This window comes from Erpetoichthys calabaricus, chromosome 2 (genome assembly GCF_900747795.2).
Source record: "Erpetoichthys calabaricus chromosome 2, fErpCal1.3, whole genome shotgun sequence".
Lineage (NCBI taxonomy): Eukaryota > Metazoa > Chordata > Cladistia > Polypteriformes > Polypteridae > Erpetoichthys > Erpetoichthys calabaricus.
Window position 1 is genome coordinate 281,590,022 of NC_041395.2, and position 20,524 is coordinate 281,610,545.

Here is a 20,524-nt window from a genome sequence, read left to right on the forward strand (position 1 = left end):
GAAATAAAATAATTAACAAAACCGAAATGAAAAACTAAAACTAAACGAAACTATTAAAGTAGCTGGAAAGACTAACTGAAATAAAATAATAATTTACTAAAATATTTGTAGTTTTCGTTTTTGAATGAATATTCTTGCTGTTAGTCTTTAACCCTTGTAAGTTTTAACTCTAAAACAGAAAGTCATCCACCACGAACCGCCCGCACATATTCATCCAGTGAACGGTGGCTGGTGACGGAGGGCAGCTGTTCACACAGCATTTGCGGTGACAGAGGAAGCTGAGTGCGGGTGCATAAAGCGTGTGAAATAGAAAGCGATATGCGTGCTGCCTTTCTTTGTGCTTGTTGTATATCAAGATGTAATTCAAACGGCTGAAATCAGAATGTACTGGTCAACAAAATGTTTACCATATGGACAGAAAAATCACGAGTGAATAACATTTCAGTTTATTTCTCAGGTGTATGCTTTTTGTTGACAGCGATTTACCTGCCTCTTCGCAAAGGAGAAATCGTTTTTACTTTCTCATATACGAAGTATCGAGAAAGTATAGTAATCATGAAAAAATTCAACCTCGATATTTTGATGAATCTTGACGTTATAGACTAACCAGTGTCCAACAATACTATTTTTTGGAATTGTGTGTGTACGCACGTGCGTGTGTGTGTTTGTGTGTGTGTCTGTGTGTGTGTGTGTAAACACGATAACTCAAAAATGCAACTAGATAGATGGATGAAATTCGGCATGTGGTTGTTACACCATAGATCTGTATTAACTTTTGGGCCAAATCCATCACCCGGAAGTGGTACTTTACCTGAACACATACTCGATTTTTTTTTTTAATACAGCTGCAGAGTCCGATTTATTCAATTTTACTTTTATAATAATTGTTCAATATATTATTAATTTGATTTGTTGTTGATGGTTCCTTAATGTACATAATATAAAAATATAATCATTGTCTTGCAGTTTACTCCTCAAATATCCATCCCCATATCTGAGTATACAAGAAAGTCTCGAGGAGACCACTCCCAGTTGTTGAAAATAAAACGGCACTGATCGAGACTGACTAGGTCATCATACAAGATCAGCATATTGTTGCTGATCAATCACTTTTGCTTTAAAAACATCGTTTAACAACAAAGCGATACAAACAAAGGTAGAGAGTCTGACAAGTGATGAAAAACTAAACATACTAATGGGTTTTTGTATTTATTCCATATTTATTAATTTATCTTTTTTAGTTCATATTCACAACTCAAAATACCTGATATTGTGAAAGTAATCCATTAGCAGAATTATATTTTAAAATATTTGTCTCCCTTTTTTCAATGTTTTTCTCTCCCTCTCTCAAAATAGATAGTTGAAATCATCATATTCTTTTTGTTCTTAACATCAGCCTTATCATACATATTGCATACCAGGGATTTTTCCTGCCTTGCATCCAAACCTGCTGTGGTAGACTCCAGGTTTCCTGTGATCCTGCTCTGGATAAAAAGGTTTAGATAATGTATATGTTGTTCTTAATCTCAGACGCTGTCTCTGTTGTTTTATGCCTATCTGTACTCCTATTACCTGCTCTTGCTCTGCTCATTATGGGTTTACTGTCCTTTATGGTGGTCTATTCAAGACTCACTGCCCTTAACCTTCACACTATATGCTTGTTGTTCTTTGTTTCCCTCAATACAGCTAGGTGGGGCAAGCACACTCATTCAAGTCTAAGAGCCCTGTTCTTCCTAAGCCCCTGTGATTTTCATGAGAAAATATTTAAAAAAGTATAAAATTGTGTAAAATTGTTCATATTCAGTGTCTAGTTTTGATTATGCTTGTTTTTATCAGACAAAAGCAAGACCAGATAATAAACTATGTGGTGTAGTAAGCTTCCACTAACATTAAACTCATATCCAAATCTGTTAAGTGTACAGTTCTGTCTGATTGTGACACAAAACTAACTCTGTAGGCGCTCCATGTCATAATTACTAAAACTAAAACTGAAACTAATATATATAAAAATAAAATAGAAATGTCTTTGTGAAATAAAAACTAAACTAAAACTAAAAATACACGATGAAGGAAAACTAAAACTAAACTGAATTTCCAAGTAAGGTCAGAAAAAATATAGAAATAAAAACTAATATAAAAAGGCAAAACTATAATAACCTTGATATATACACACACACACAAGCTGGGTTGAAATCTAAGTAAGCAATGTATTTTGTAATTCAGATAGTAATAAAATGCATTGCACTTGTCATTTCAACAAATGGTACATCAGAAACATTTGCAGTAATAAAATGTATTACTACAAATGTTTGTGATGCACCATCTGTTGACATGACAAATGCAACATATATTTCTCTGTTATATGTCATTTGGTATAAGATTAATAAAAGCACTGTTAATGTTTGTGATGCTCCATCTTTTGGAATAATAAATGCAATGCATTTTATTACTACAAATGTTTGTGAAGTGGCCTCTGTTGGAATGACAGAGACATAGCAATCTGATGAACACATATGTAAAGAAAGAAAGAGAAAGAAGAGGTGGCTTTTGAAAAATAGAGGTATAAGGGAAGGATGTACAGAAAGAAGAGGAGACAGAGAAGTACAGAATACAAAAAGTAACCATTCCTAGTGGCTCACTGAGCTTTATTAAATGAGATTAATCACTCTGTCTGCCAGGTGGAGGAGCTGACTCTCTTCCCAGTCACTTTACTTCCTCTAGCCCTCTTTCTCTTTCTTTCACGTATCGTGTCTCTAGTGTAAAATTCTTGGTATCTCTTCTTCCCACTAGTTATGCACTTTCCAACAACTACAAGCTTACTTTTGTAATGTCTAAAAGGGGATTTTAAACCTTGGCCATGAATCTTTTCAGGAGACACCCCACTGGAATGACTTCAGTAACTCCATGGCTGTATTATCCTCACAGCCACAAGTGTCAATGTAATTGTAAATACCCAGATCTCTATCTTATTGTGTGAGACAATGCCCCAGCAGGCTGTTTATTATAAAGGCTAATAAGGAAAAACGCACGAGATTTCCAGCTAATAATAAAAATACTCAATCAATAATCCACATTTTATTTCTTCTATTGGTCCTTATTTATTTACTTTTGTAAATTGCAGGTGCTATATCATTTTATAAGAATAACACTTTTTATACTTTTCTTAGGGAAAAAATTCAAAAAGGACTGAATGTTCTTAGGAGAGAGATCCCTGGAGGAGACACCTTTATGAATTTAGGATTACAAAAGGTATATATTCAAAGTTTACTTTTTTATTACGGACAGTAGAGTAGTGCAGGGCACAGGTCTGTCTGACTTCCTTGCAGATTATATCATCTTTTACATCTACTCTGCTTCTTTCTACCCTGATCCCGTACTCTGAACCAGCATAACATTAGTTAACATCACAGGAAGAGACTTAGGAACAGTGCAAGACTGACACAGTTCTGTTCATGCTGTTTTTGTTTTTCTTTTTAAGGCACCTTCCAAGGGCTTACCAGCAGGTATAACACAGAAACCTCATTAAAGAGATGCTTTCCAATAAACAACCCTTTTCTGGCTTCCTAACTCAGTATTTGAGTTTGTGTGCCATATTTTCTACTTTGCATCTTGGATTGTTACTTTATTTTTAACACGCATACATGTAGAAAAAAAAGACTTGTAACACACAGAATTTACAGTAAGGAGAGTTTGATGGCCGTAGGTAGTCTTCTATATCTTAGACTTTGACAAAGTGGTCCTTGTCTAAAACACTTTGAGAACCACTGCACTATAAGATATTCTAGCTTCTGTGAATCTGTGATGAAAAAAGCAGGTTCTGAAAATAAATGGGTGAGAGATTTTTTTTAAGATATTTGTGTTTTATTTTTGATTTTTCCGGTTTCATTAGACTATTTAATAACTCTGTACATATTATATTTGTAGGCAAATGAGCAGATATATCACGAGAATCACCATGGTAAGTGCTTTCCATCCCTGTTTTCATGTGGGATAATATATCAGTTAAGGTGTTATGATATTTTGGTATTTACATTTTTAATAACTTTCCACATGCTGTGTTTCTGTATACTATTCTTCACTGAGTAAAGGCTCAGAGCACTTGCACATATTTTAATGCATTACAGTGATCCCTCGCTATATCGCGCTTCGCCTTTCGCGGCTTCACTCTATCGCGGATTTTATATGTAAGCATATTTAAATATATATCGCGGATTTTTTGCTGGTTCGCGGATTTCTGAGGACAATGGGTCTTTTAATTTCTGGTACATGCTTCCTCAGTTGGTTTGCCCAGTTGATTTCATACAAGGGACGCTATTGGCAGATGGCTGAGAAGCTACCCAACTTACTTTTCTCTCTCTCTCTCTCTCTTGCGCTGACTTTCTCTGATCCTGACGTAGGGGGTGTGAGCAGGGGGGCTGCTCGCACACCTGGATGATACGGACGCTCGTCTAAAAATGCTGAAAGATTATCTTCACGTTGCTACCTTCTGTACAGCTGCTTCGTGAAGCGACATGCTGCACGGTGCTTCGCATACTTAAAAGCTCGAAGGGCACGTATTGATTTTTGACTGTTTGTTTTTCTCTCTCTCTCTCTCTCTCTCTCTCTCTCTCTCTCTCTCTCCCTGCTCCTGACGGAGGGGGTGTGAGCTGCCGCCTTCAACAGCTTTGTACCAGCGGTGCTTCGCATACTTAAAAGCCAAACAGCCCTATTGATTTGTTTGCTTTTCTCTATCTTTCTGACAGTCTGTGCTCGCACTCCTTTGAAGAGGAAGATATGTTTGCATTCTTTTAATTATGAGACAGAACTGTCATCTCTGTCTTGTCATGGAGCACAGTTTAAACTTTTGAAAAAGAGACAAATGTTTGTTTGCAGTGTTTGAATAACGTTCTTGTCTCTCTACAACCTCCTGTGTTTCTGCGCAAATCTGTGACCCAAGCATGACAATATAAAAATAACCATATAAACATATGGTTTCTACTTCGCGGATTTTCTTATTTCATGGGTGGCTCTGGAACGCAACCCCCGCGATGGAGGAGGGATTACTGTAATTCGAATAGTCAAACCATGCCCAATTTATTTACATGTTCACAAAATATTGAAAACCCTCATGAAAATAGGGGAAACGTATGTCTAATTAACATAAAGTTATGAAATGTATATCTTTTCACATTGTAACTAAGACACTTTAGCTTGGAGGTGGCCGTTTTTGTCCCTGGTGCTGAGGAAAGGTTCGCCAAGTTGGTCTTTAGCCATTCCTCTATGAATGTGAAATGCTGAAATCTCCCATCCTCATTAAGCAGTGGGCTACTACAACTGTTGGTTTGTCTACCCTTTAACATTTTTGGGAACTCTCCTCAGATGCTTCTCTTTCTTGTTTGCATTGGTATCTGCAGATTTTGCTTCTAGGACACCACACATGACATGGCATGAAAGGAATCAATAAGCAGCTTCTTGTCAGTGTAACTCCAGATGCAGAAATGCTTATTAATGTTATTGAGGTTATACATGCATGTCAAGGAACCACCATCATTTAGTTACTCGAAAACATGACAGCTCAGTTGACTAAAGAAAACAGCAGATGCTAACAGGCATTATCTAGAGGTAGGCATACTTGGGTGAACAGAAAAGCTACTTTTTATTTTTCATTGCTAAATACTTTTTCATTAAAAATTTAATGACTTCAATTGGATCATCCAGTTAGTCTTTTAAACTTTTGACTCGCTATGAATGTTATAATTTAAATAATTTATCATTTAAAGATAATTGTAATTTTTATAATTGATAGTCTACATTTGTACTGGATACAGGAATCTAGTACAAATAAAAATGTCACTTCACAAGCAGTTCATATTATTCACTTCTTCACTTCAGGATTTCGGACTGCCAGTGTCATTATTGCACTGACGGATGGCGAACTGAATGAGCAACAGTTCTATGAAGCACAGCAAGAAGTAAGTCTGATGCATTAATTTTTTATTTAAAAATGTCTCTAATAAATTAATATTTAAAAGATCATGTACAGAGGATCACTTTTCACTTTGTTTCTCCTTTGTTCATACTACAGGCTAACAGAGCACGGCAATTTGGAGCCATTGTCTATTGTGTGGGTGTTAAAGATTTTAATGAAACTCAGGTAAAGAACCCCTTTCTTCAAGTTTCTTGAAATACATTGAAACACATTGAGGAGCTTAATTTAAAGGTCTTCTATCTACAATGTTTGTTTTGTGTCATTGTAACATCTAATGGTGAAGAAAACACATTTCTTATTTTATTTTACATCATTGGTCACTGTCTAACTGTCAGAAAATAAGTTATGATTTCTGTACACAATTAAAATAAATACATTTGGGAAGTTTCAGATCCTAGATTAAGCTCTTTAGTTATTTGTTATATACTCGTATAGCACACTTTTACTCTTCTTTAAAAATACTAATAATAATTATGAACCCAAGCGCTTTATGTATTTTCTTAAAAATACAATATTTTTAGGTGTGTAATAAATTATGCTATCATTTAATTTTAGTAATGAATGAACTTTGCAAAATGCTTTGAAGTCAACAGTGAAGGAGAAACTGAACTAGTTTTGAGTGACTTATAATGGTACAATCATCTTTAAAGTGTAGGAAAATGTCTGCTAACCATGCTGACCTGAGTTGGAAGGCAACAGAGCCACTGTGACACCCTGTCTACCTGAGAACAAAATAATAGAATTAAATATCAGAACAGCAGGCAGGAAGCATGATTTTATTAAGGCTTGCCCCACACAAAGTAAATAGCAGGTACTCACCTCTCTCAAACTGAAAAATAAAGTTTGTTTAATGTTTTCCCTGATGCTTTTGCTTGTTCACTGCCACTTTTACCAAGTAAGGGCAACACTTAAACACATCGATTCTTCTTGGTAATACTATTGAGGGGTTATTCGCACATATTTCACAGAGATAACATACAAACCCCTACAAAAAGACATTACCTTTAAGACACAAATTCAGATACACATTTCCAGTTCTCATTTTGTGTTTAAATGTATTTGCAAGTTTTCTGATCATTTTTGGCCCACTTGCAGTATCAGCTTTATGTAATCAGAAGGCTGTGTTATCTCCAATTGGCTGCTACATCTCTGTGACATCATGCTTGTCTTGTGAAGCATCATCCGGTACTTAGAAAGCCAACCACATGGCAAATTTATAGGAAAACAAGGCCACTGGAAAACACAGCATATTTGCTGTGAAAAACACTTTGGCGAATTTCACAGATCAATATTATTTAATTTTAAGCATAACCCAAAAAATCAAAGAATCCTGAAGATCGAATAGTGTTGTTTAATTAAGTAGGATACTTCTTAAATGGTTTAAAATATGTTTGTATATTTAAATGGGTATATTTAATACTGTGTAGCAAAATAGTTAATATAGTTATCTTACACATGCGTGAACCTGAGCTTTTTAAATTCCCAATTACTGTAGATTTTCCACGGCCCCTTATGACTATAATGCTTTTTTCTACTGCATAATCTAACATGCTACAGGCATGCATATTGTGTTGATTGTAGTCTTTAAATACAGCATCCCTGGCATAAGTCAGTATGGGTGTGTACATGAGTGTGTTGAGGGCTGGTTTCTATATTGTAGCCAATCCATGGCTCCAGCTTCCCATAACCCTGTAATGGAAAAATCAAGGTAATAAATTTTGTTTATATGATATAGGAATTTATAATGAAATTCTATATTTTTTGTTAATATTTTTAAGCTTGCCACAATAGCTGACACTATAGAACATGTGTTTCCTGTTGTCGGAGGATTTCAAGCTCTTGGAGGCACTATTGATTCGGTATGGGACAATGTTACATTCTTAGTATTTAATATCAATGTGTTAAGTACAAATGAAAAGATTTAAATAATGGAATACTATTTGTGTGAAAATTAAATAAATAAAATGGCAATTATGAAGTAACTAATCACATGAAAAAGTACAAGTGATATATCTAAATGAGTTAATAAATTGTGAAAAAACACATGATTAAAAAAAGTCATGTAATTATTGTGAAATACAAAGTCATCATTTTATTTTGATTCAATAATGTATTTACCTTATGTTTAATTATTTCAAAAAGGCCTAGTTTTTAATTAACAATGGGATATTTCTGAATGCATGTTCTCCCCGTGTCTGTGTGGGTTTCTTTCAGTGCTTCAGCTTCCTCTGACAGTCCAAAGACATGCAGGTTAGCTGCATTGGCGATCCTAAAATTGTCCCTAGTGTGTGCTTGGTGTGTGTGTGCGCTCCCTGTGTTGGGCCGGTGCCCTGCCCAGAGTTTGTTCCTGCCTTGTGCCCTGTGCTGGCTGGGATTGGCTTCAGCAGACCCTGTAGTTAGGATATAGCGGGTTGGATATTGGATGGATGGATGTTTCTAAATGCATCTTCTCCCCGTGTCTGTGTGGGTTTCTTCCAGTGCTTCAGCTTCCTCTCACAGTCCAAAGACATGCAGGTTAAGTGAACTGGTGATCCTAAAATTGGCCCTAGTGTGTGGTTGGGGTGTGCATGTGTGTGTTTGCCCTGCGATAGACTGGCACCCAGGGCTTGTTCCTGCCTTGCACTCTATGCTAGCTGGTATAGACTCCAGTAGTCCCCCGTGACCCTGTTCAGGACTGAACGTGATAGAAAATGACTGACTTACTGACTGACTGACTCTTCTGAATGGCACATTTCTGAAAGGGTCATTAATGTCATTTTCATAGTCTCATCATTTGTCAATCAAGACAAAGACCAACAGGTTGAACCTATTCCTATTGGTTAATCATTTGCAGATAATTACTGGTTTTAGGTGATAGGCTAACAAAGATCTTTACCGCTACTTGGATTTCATCTGCCAAAGATGTGGAGGCAGTTAACAATTCTGATAATCTTGCAGATAAAACAGAAAGAGATCATTTAACACATTATATCATTTTAGGAGAAACTGACAATGTATTGGAAATGCTCAGACATATACAGTAAGTGCTCTTGAAAATGTGGATTTTGATGAAGAAGCCGTTAGTAGTTGTGCAGACACAGTTCTCGATCAATCTTAAACTACTGACAACCTCTTCAACAATTATCTGTTTGGGCATCCCCAATATGTCATTCGCATTATGTTTTGTCCGACATACTGTTCTTCAGATCGGAGGAGCTAAGTGGCAGTTGCCTGTTGGACAGGGACTGGGAGCCTCAGGATTCCACAAGCCTTGAAAACATTCAAGAAGACAGATGGAGACAAAATAGCAGTCCAACGCTAGTTATGTGGGTTGCTCTTGGTGGACAATTTGAGTAGAGCAATTGGAGATACCGGCAGTATTTATGTTAAAGAGCAGGAACAGGGTGCATACAGGGTATGTGTTGCTTTATGTTGTGTTTCTCATGGATGATAACTGGGGGAAAGTGTAATTAAATTCTTAGGTTTTGAAAGTACAGTTTATCTTTGTTTAATAAATCTGCCCATTGCACAGTACACTTTACAGTATGGAAAATTACTTTTGTATATTTTGTCTGTAAAACATAGCTATCAGAACTCTTATTGGCTCTGTATTTTTGCAAGTTTAAAAGTCAAGGAAGTAGCAAAAGTAATCAACAGGAAATGATTAACCAATAGGAAGAAGTTTAGCCTGAAGGTCTTACAATTGACAAAACCTTAATGAAAAGAGGCATTCTTAAATAAATAGTGCTACCATTAAAAGGGCAATTTGGAAATATGCATTGGTAAATAATAAAGTCTATAAAGGTAAGATCACTTTGAAACAAAATCTGAAATAATTAAATGTAAGGTAATTACATTATTGAGCCAAAATAAAATGATGACATTGTATTTCATAGTAATTACAGAATTTGAGAGAGAGGGGTTGGGAGCATGCACTGATAGCTCATTGCTGCACCCACCATACAATGAACCACCTGGATTGGGACCCATGTCCAGTGGGTAACACCTCAGCACCATACTGGAATAGCGTGAGGGTTTTTTATGGTGGCTGGAGTGCCAAGCCTGCCACCAACCCCCAAGTTTTCCCTGTAAGTTGTAGGACCTGATTGCAGAGCTGGATGCAGATTAACATCATACTCAGGATGGAGCAACTGCAGATTAAAGGCCTTGCTCAAGGGCCCAACAGAGCAGAGTCATCTCTGGCTTTTACGTGATTTGAACTGGCAACGTTCCAATTGCCGACACAGATACCTAGCATCAGAGCCACCACTCTGCTTAGCATTCGACTTTTATTTAATTACTAGCTGTGCCCTGCAGCTCCTTCCATGTAGTAATGAAACAGGACAGTGAGGAGGGCCCCACCCAGCTCCCTACTCCTGACGTCACACTTCCTGTTTCTCTTGGCCTGCAGCCTCTATCTTGGATTAGCACGAATATATCGCTCCAGCAAGCAAACTATGATTCTTAGCTCAATGAGAGAACTTGCAAAATCAACCGGAATGTTCAAACAAATTATAGAAAAAAAACCCAATCCAAAATTCATTAAGTAGTTCTGTCATTCACTCGCTAAGCGGAGGTAAGGTACACACCCCGAAGCTGGTGTGTGAGTGATGAGGTCCCTGCCCCGCTCTCCTCGGCCCACTGCACGTCTCTCGGATTTGTGCGAATAAATCGGTACTGTAAGCGAACTATGATACATAGCACAATGAGAGAAGTCGCAAAATCAACTGGAATGTTCAAGCAAATTATAGAAAAAAACCTGATCTAAATCCATTAAGTAATTCTCTTGTGAAAAGTGGACATACTTTCAGACAGACAGACAGACATTGGATTTTATATATATATGGAGATGCATTCTTCACAATTTATTGACTCATTTCTATTTCACTGTACATTTTGCATGTGATTATTTATTTCTTAATTTCCATTTTATTTATTTCATTTTGGCACACATGGTGTTCCATATTCAAGTGACAACTTTTTATATACAACATGATGCAGAATAAGATTAACTTTGTGTTATTTTATGATTATTTTTAAGATTCTTAGAAAATCCTGCATTGAAATTTTAGCAGCAGAACCCTCAAGTGTTTGTGCCGGAGGTATGTACGTTAAAAGTAACTTTGTTTTAACTTTTACAAAATGTTTGAATTTGTACATTTTGGTGGCCGAGGAATTTTGATTGATTAAAAATGAATTTGCTTAAGTACAGGCAAGAAATTTCAAATGTCTTAAACTGTTAACAATTATTGAAATTAATCAAGTAAAGAAAATGGGACGAGGCCTTGTGTCTTGCTGTCCGGGTAATACGTTTAATTCTTTCTGTTACTGTTCACTAATAAGGTCATGTCAAACCAAATTCATCTGCCGTACGCAGGAGAGTTTTTGACCTAAGTGGCTTGTGATCGCATTAAGCAAAACAAGGTCGCCCATAGATTCATGAACAGAACAGGCACAACAGATTGAAAAATTGGGGCACGATTTATACATTTAAAAAATTTCTGATGCCATTAATTCTTTGTTATACTTTCATGCGTTTAAATATATGTTATTTGTTTTGTGGAGTTATGACACACTGTATATACTGTATATCTTACACAAGTACACAAAATGGCAAGTTAAAAGCTTTCAAATGATAATGACTTAAATGATCATTTCTATACAGTTTACCTCACTCTTTATTTATAGCTACTTCTGCTTTAGTGTTTTTAAGCATAGTGATTTCACACTGAAAGTTATCTTTTATATTGCATTTATTACACAAAAAAAGAGTCTAAAATAAATTACTATAGCAATTCCAAAAATCTTTAGACACAAAGTTCATTAGTTCACATTTATGTAAAAATATCAAATTTCTTTTCATATACTGACTGAACATAAAAGCTTTCTTTAGCCACAGATGTAAATTGGTATGCTTATGTTTATCATCTATCTTTATAATCTGTCTGATTTAAAACGACCAGGACATGCAGCCTGTGAACAGGCCATCAGTTTGGAGCTGAAGGTGTATGCTATATAACTTGACAGCATCATTGCTTTGATTACGCTCACGGTACACGGATGTGATTGAAAGGTCTTGCTGAATGTGGCATCCTACCGACCACATCAACTACCAGGTGTGGATGCAAACAGTCAGCTTCTCATCAGAGTCACAGAAGCGAAGCCGACAGCACAGCCAGTGCGCACCAGCTTCAACCCACCATCTTGCTGCCAGCGCTGCCCGCTTATTTCAGAGCTGACCTTTTTCCCTTCGCTATCTTGTCAAAATCGACAATGTATAATATGACAGTAACTAGGAAAGAAAAGGACGCGGTCACAACCAGGACCTGAAATTAAATAGAATTAGTCAATCCAACATGCTGCAGCAACTTTACTCTAATGCAAACCAGCATTTGTAGTAGCAGGCGCACGGATCACTCAACCGTTTCAATTTTAAGTAAATGTAATTATAAAGGTAGATGGTTCTTTTGTACAAATGACAGGTTAATAGGAGGCTGGGTTATGTGATGGCTGATTGGGTGGAGTTAGTACTGAAGCTAAAGTGCCTGCCAGTAGAACACTGAAGTGGCAGGAGATGTAAAGTGATAATGACATGCACAATGCCAGCAATGAACAGCCTGAGTTTCTCTGCCATTCAATTTCAAATCAGCTATTTTTAAAATAACTCAGTTCTCATTGCTCAATTAGTAAGCATTTATGTAAACACCATTAGATGATTACGCTGTCAGTTTCAAAACACTTAGAGATATCTTGTGTGTGGCTATATAATGTGCAAACATAAAGGGAACAGTTTAAAATAAGGAAATATCAAAAAATGAAATCAGTATGCAAACTGGAATATGGCAGCCTGATGAGCATAAACAAAAATAATTTAACTATTTTTGAAATATCTGTTTTTATTGCTTTAAATAGGAAGTAATTAATAAAATGTAACCATTATTAGAATATGACATAACTATACACAAATATGTATGATGTTTCTTGTGTGTTAATTTATAAGCACTATAGATAGATAGATAGATAGATAGATAGATAGATAGATAGATAGATAGATAGATAGATAGATAGATAGATAGATAGATAGACGGTGTCTCATCCAAGGCTTATTCCTACCTTGTAGCAAATGCTGCACAGATTGGTTATGGCATCAAGTTACTCTTAAATCAGACAATAAAATAATGTAAGTCCAACAAGGGATGGATGTACACTCAGATATATATAGTCTCTAGATGCATATCAATAAATAAGATATATAAATGTATAAAAAAAATTTAATACGAAAAGTGAGAACATTAAAAAAATCAAAATAAAATGGTAAAATGACTAAACATTGTTTCATACAAGGCATTAGAAAAAACATCTTAAGTGTAATGTCTTTACTGCTCATATAATTATTTTAAATACTGAACCAGCAATTTAAATGATGTTTTTTACCTCATCAGATGTGTTTTTTACAGATATTGATGTTTATTATATGGTAAGATTAAAGTAAAATAATTAAAAACTTATCAGTTTTCATGAATACTCTTCTATTGCTTTATATTTTTGTGCTTGTTTAAGTTTTAGCCCTTTGAAAGAGTTGGGTACACAAACATCTATAACTGTAAAAAATAGCTCAAATAAATTAAGAAAAATATGTTTTGTTTTAAAACAAGAAACTGAAAGTCATCTCTCTATTATGATATCAGACCCCTATAGCCTTATCAAACTAATTTTTGTGCTCCCTGTGGTACTTGCAGTCATTGTATTTCCATGGAGAACAGTGGACTCTCAGTTTGATTTTTTTTTCCTTTTCAAAAAGACTTAAGCTTTTAGACAGGTTTTTATATCCTTGTCTTTTTTCCTCCTATAACATATGCTGTTTATTGGCCTCCTCTTCACAAAGTTCTGCCCTAAGGAACTAAAAGGTCAGATATCTCAGCTCTTCAGTACAAAGAGCACCTTTGGCTATGGAATACAAGATATTTAAGAACAGCATCACTTTTAGTATTAGCACCAGTGAACCAGCTTTCTTTTTTCAATTTCATAATGAATTGAGTGTTCATGAAAGGTTAAGAATGGGAAGAAGGTGACTCATAAGCCCTGTGGGTTTAGTGCTGTAACTTTACAATTCTTGACTTTTCCATTTTAATTCTGCTTGAGGACAAACTCAGGGGCACACGGTTGCTTATTTTAATGTAAATCATACTTAATAAATACTGAATAAAAGAAACTTAAAAATGTACTAACATATTGCATAATTCATTTAATTTTCAGAGAAATTTCAGGTAGTGGTAAAAGGAAATGGATTTTCTCATGCAAGAAATATCAACCAAGTCCTGTGCAGCTTTAAGATAAATGACACAGTTACCATAAGTGAGTGTTGTTTAAATTTTTTTTTGCATATCTTGAACAAAAAATGGAATTCTCTTGCAAAGCACAGAGTTGTGCTGTTCTGTTATAAGGGTAAGAACAGAACTACTACAGATTGTTTTTATATTTTTTCACTACTTTATTTATTACTAATGTAATATATATTCTTTTCTGTAATGTATAAATTATTCTCTTAAGTGGGAATTCTATATTGGCCCCGTGTGAGTGTGAGTGTGTGCAGTTTGCTCTGCTTTTGATGGGTGCTCCATAGTCGGTTCCTTTGTTGCTCCTGTTTCTTCTGGAATAGACTCCACATCCAACGAAGCCCCAGCAACCGGAAATCATGAACTGAATACTGAGTTTGAGAATGGATGTATGCATGCATATATGTATGTATTTATAGTAATTTTGCAGCCATTATATGAAAATATAATGCCCTTCATAAATACTTACCTTACAATAACTGTATATCTGATTTTCAGATGAGAAGCCAGTCGACATAGATGATACTTACCTGTTATGTCCAGCACCCGTTATTGATGAAGTTGGAAAGTAAGTCTGTTAAGTTTGTTCAACTGATTTTTAGATTAACATTTATTTAAATGACCATTTCCAGTGTTGGTATTGGCCTTGTGCCTAAAGCTGCAAAGATAAGCCGTAGTCCTCCATGACCCTGAATTAGACAAAGCTTGTTAGAAAGTGAATACTCTACAGACAAGAAATTTACTAGAAGCCTTAAGTACCTATTCAACTAAGAAGCACTATTGTTAATGTATTTATACCTGTATGTAGGTACTGTATGTGTGTATGTAGCTTTACATGTTTTCTTAATTTTAAGTGTATTAAATGTATAAATATGTGTTCATTTTGCTCCAGAAATCACAATTATCAATTCAAACAACTTAAAATACTTACAGATTTCACAACACACACTGGACATGTTTTTATTGGGTATCTCTTTTGATCCACTTTGCCACCTTTGGTCGCCTCAATTACACCCTTTTACACACTTTATCTTTTCTCTTTGGTTATGAGTCTGTCACTTCTCTCTTCATTTCTTTCTGTGACTATTACTCTGATGACCTTTACTTTGCTGGACCACTGTACACTCTCTTCTGCTTCTCATAAATATGAAATAGGGAGTAATTTTTATTTTTATGTAAGTATGAATTGTCTTGATTTATTAACATCCTCTTGATGGAAAAGCCTCAGAGCTTGTCACTTTTAACAACTTCCGTTCCCCCTTTTTAATTTAATATACTTTGAACTATCTTCTTTCTGCTAGAATCAACCTGGCTGCAGTTAAACCCTTTGAGTATTGGTCTGCCTCGGCTCTGTCAGTTAAAGCGTAGTTGCCTAGTTCTTGAAAGTGATGTGCTGGAATCAGGAAAAATAGGCAAGCATAAAGATCTGAGTGACTTAACAAGGGGCAAAATGTGATGGCTAGACAACTGGATTATCTTTAAAATGTCAGGTCTCGTGGGGTCTTCCCAGTATGCAGTGGTTAGTGGTAGTCACTACCAAAAGTAGTTCAAGGAAGGACAACTGGCAACAGGCTCATGGGTGCCCATGGCTCACTGATGCATGTGGGGAACAAAGGCTAACCCGTGTGGTCTAATCCCTAAGAAGAGCTTCTGTACCACAAATAACTGAAAAACTCAATGCTGGCCATGAGAGAAAGGTGTCAGAACATAAAATGCATCACAACTTGCTGTGTATGGGGCTGTGTAGCCACAGACCAGTCCGAGTGTCCATGCTGAGCCTCATCCACCACCAAAAATGCTTACAATGGGCATGTGAACATCAAAATTGGACCATGGAGCAATGGAAGAAGGTGACTGGGTCTGATGGATCACAGTTTCTTTTAGATCATGTTAGATCATATTAACAGCTAGGTGTGTACATTATTTACCTGGGGAAGAGATGGCAGCAGGATGCATTATAGGAAGGAGGCAAGCCAGCAGAGGCAGTGTGATGTTCTGGGCAATGTTCTGCTGGAAAATCATGGGTCCTGGTATTCATGTGGATATTACTTTGACACGTATCACCTACCTAAAGATTGTTGCAGACCACTTACACCCTTCATGGCAACAGTATTCCCTGATGACAGTGACACCCTGCCACAATGCAAAAACTGTTCAGAAATAGTTTGAGGAACATGACAAAGATTTCAAGGTGCTGACTTGGCCTCCAAAATCCCATATCACAGCCCAATTAGCATCTGTAAGATGTGCAGGAAAAACAAGTCTGATCCATGGAGGCCCCACCTCGCAACTTACAGGACTTAAAGGATCCGTTGCTAACCTCTTGGGGCCAGATACCACAGGACACCTTCAGAGACCTTGTAGAGTTCATGTTTCAACAGGTCTGTGCAATGGTGCGTGTCTTGTTTCCTCTTCCAGTTTTGGGAGCCTCTTGAACCCAACACCGTCTGTAATGTAACCGGATGAGCTGGCAGATAAGGACAAATCACACTGAGAGCAAGGGGATGGTGCAAGTGTCCCATGTTTTTATTATTAACAAAAATCAAAATAAATGTTCCACAATAAAGTGCAGTGTACTAAAACAGTCCATAAATAAAGAATCCTTAAAAAAACAGGTGACAAGTGGAGGTTAAAATCCATAATAAATAAATCTTTTAAAACAAGGTTAAAATACTGTCTGGATGTTGTTCTTTATAAAATCCTGGTGCCTTCTCCTTTTTACTGGCGGCTCCCCTGCTTCTCCCATACGGGTCTTGCCGTATCCGCAGGTGCAACTGACTCTCAACTAGTAGAGTAAACTTCCATGCCCTGGCTACGTACAGCTCACACGCTGGACCGAGACTCAGGTCCCCAACGGCCAGGGCGCTGACCCTGTGGCTGTCCCTCCCAAGCCTCCTCAACTCCCGCTGCCTCCTTGGCCTTACGTGGCGAGCCGTCCATGATCCTGGTCACTCCTGCTCCTCTGAAAAGCTCAGCAGGAGTGACCCAATCCATTATATACAATATATATAAATGCCTGTAGATCTAGTGTGAAGAAACAAACTTCAGTATTTAAAAAAAGAAACCATTGTTTGGAATACCATTAACACTTAGTGGAATTTTTGATCCTATAAGGCAGAAATCAATTAAAACAAAAACCAAAAATATAAAGCCAAAGCATTACAAACGTGAACTGTCCATATGTGAAGCATATTTTCTTTTCATAGATATCTTTATCTTATCTATTTCAGCCCATGGTGTAATAAACAGAAAACACTTCACAGATGGCCATATCAAAAGGTCAAAGCACAGCTCTGTTTAGCAATGAAATAATGAGTATAACCTGGATGATATATAGTGCCTTTTACAATGGTAATTAATAATAAAATAATTACACATTTCAGTCAACTTCCAAACTAGCTACTATATTTACTTTCCTTACTTGCTGTAACTTGTGATTATTATAACACAGCGCTTCACTTATAAACCTGACACTTCTCATAGCCCTGAAGCAGTAGGTGTGCATTTTATTTTAAAAATATTCGTAGTTGGGAAGGTTTCATTTAACTCAGGCCTGTTAAGGCAAGCTTGTGCCGTTTAGGAGCTGATGAGATTCATGATGAAATTAAGAAATATCAAAAAGGTGCTGCTTGTCAAAATTTATTCCTCACCACTATGTTAAAGAAAATAAATGTAAGCATATAATACATTTAAGTCACTCAGAGTCAATAATTTAATGCACCACCTTTTTATTCTTTGGAATTTAAATATATAGGAGCTTATTCTCAGTTGTGTCATTAAGAAATCTGTTTTGCTATACACATTTCCATGGTAAGAGTGCGGACAGTTTCGATGATTTGCTTTGGTGAGACAGTGCTAGTGTATCTGCCATGATATACTGCTGTCTATCCACCCATTCTTAATCCCTCTTGGTCGAATTTAAGGAGCGTCAGAGTCTGTACCAGCATGACTGAGTACAACGCAGCACTGGTCCATCACAGTCATTACCAATGTGAGCCACCAGGGGGCATACAGCCACCCTAACCCGGACACACACGGGCAGGACACAGGTTCAACACAACACCCTGTTTATTTACAATAAAACACACTGTGCACAAATCACTAACACAACTGTCCCTTCTTGCCGCCAGTCTTTCCCCCTCTACTCCTCCTCAAGCTTTGTCCTCTTCCTCCCGACTCTGGTTTCGAATGGTGGGGATTGGCCCCTTTTTATAGGGCACCCGGAAGGACTCCAGGTGCCCAGCGAGCTTCTTCTGGCCACACTTCCCGGTGTGGCAGAAGTGTGGTCAAATAAGGCCCTGGAAATGTCAATGCGCCCCCTGGCAGTGGCCATGGGTTTCAACAGGGTTGAGCTCCCATGTTCATGACCTTTGGCCCTGCTGGAAACCAAGGGGGCTGCCCTCTGTTAGCCCAGGGGAGAAACTGTCCCAAAAATACTCTCTCCCCTGGTCCTTCCACACTCTGGGTGTCCTGGCCAGGCAAGAGTTCTGGCCGCCTGCCATACTGATAATACCTGATAACTGCTTTTTTGGAATATAAAGAATACTGGAGCATTAATTATTAAAATAATCAAATAGACTGATGATTTAATGAAGCCTCATTACTTGATTTGAAGCCCCAATCCATGGCACTTAATGCTTTTGTTCAATTTTATTGTTACTACAACCTGCCCTTTTTCATATGTTGTCTTTACTCTACTTGTGATCACACTTTCTTGTGTATTCCTGCATTTTTTGCTTGTAATATTGCGAATTTCTTTTGTAAAGTCACTTTAGACATTACTTACTATTGAATCACAACATATAATCTGACAATTTGCCTGAATACTGACTTTTGGAGTCAAATTTTTTGGAATCAGATGATCGTGTAATGAAAACACATGGTAATAGTTATGCTAATGAAACTGAAAGCAATATATTTATGATCTGTTACGCTTCACAAATTAATTACAGTCTGTGTATTATTAGGTTTTGAGATGTTTTCCTTGGAGCTTTTCTGGCTCTTCAAAAAACAGATCAAAACAGATTGGATAGGTCCAAAAGAGTGTCTTGCATGTCATGCTGCAGTGGAAATAAGTTAAACATGGAAGATATTTTAATAAATTGCATCTCGCCATGAATGTGTAAATAGCCGGTTATTTATGAATGCTGATGAAGCTGTAACCCATTTCTGTGATTAAATCTGACGTCTAACCTTTAATTTTCATGAAAGGCACATGAGGCAGCATGGTGGCACAATGCTTAGTGCTTCTTTCTCACAGTCCCATGGAACTGGATTATTTTCCTGGCTTGGTTAATGCCCACGTGAAGTTTGCAAGTCCTTCATGCTCATTCATATTACCTCTGTGTAGTGCAGTACCTTCCACATATGAAGGTTTATTGGTATCTCAAAATTGTATTTGTGTATGTGAGTGTTGGCGTTTGTTTTGGCAACTTTCAGCCCAAGGTTGGTTCCTTCATTGCAACAGATGCTGCCAGGTTAGGCCCAAGCCCTTCCTGCACAATAGGTTCAGAGAATAAAGGGATGAATGAAATGCGGTCATGTGTGTATGCACGGGTGCTCCCAGCAGATGGTTATCTGAGCCAAGGTTGCTTCAACACTAAAGCCAGGGCTGCCACGCTAGGCTTAGACCCACTATGCCCCTGTTTTGGAGTAACTGGACTCAGGAAATGAATAATCAAATGAGTATTAACTACATGTGTATGATCTGGGTCTTGCATCGTGTCACGTTGTCAGGCTACCCTCTTGCCCCTTGTGACCCCATAATGAAAAGAACAGTCTAAACTTGATAGCCCCCACTTTTAATTGTTCATTTATTTAATCAAAATGGACCTTGGTTAGAAATTCAAAGCAGAAAGAATGACACGTCTGCCAAACAGAGCACCTTGCCTCAAAATCAAAATGGATTAAGCTATGACGAATGCTGTATGTGCATTTCTGCTGAGCTAGGCAAACATATAGTACATGTTCTCATTAGACATGCACACTACAAATATCCCCAAGTGATCCGTTTGCAAAACACCACTGCCAGTACACCAGGTGAAGTGCTTCAAACTGCTTCCGACTCTTCTGGACTACTTAAAGAATAAGTCTGTGGTAGAAGCCTTAAATGGAGTGACTGAAGAACTAGGACTGAATATGAAGGAGCATAATTTACTTGACAAAAGAGGTTAAATGGTGCTTCTTGAAGCAACATTAAAGATCTGTTGTGTAAAATAAGCGAAGCTAATTGTAGTTTTTC

General features: G+C 37.1%; 1 protein-coding gene across 1 annotated transcript in view; it reads left to right on the top strand.

Moving 5' to 3' along the window:
• Positions 1-20,524, top strand: part of antxr1c (ANTXR cell adhesion molecule 1c) — a 174,897-nt gene that overhangs the window by 94,962 nt on the left and 59,411 nt on the right. The window contains 8 exon segments of the mRNA XM_028795639.2: positions 3,168-3,249; positions 3,925-3,958; positions 5,872-5,951; positions 6,065-6,133; positions 7,747-7,827; positions 10,989-11,049; positions 14,204-14,302; positions 14,782-14,851. Coding sequence (XP_028651472.1) covers positions 3,168-3,249; positions 3,925-3,958; positions 5,872-5,951; positions 6,065-6,133; positions 7,747-7,827; positions 10,989-11,049; positions 14,204-14,302; positions 14,782-14,851 — 576 coding nt within the window.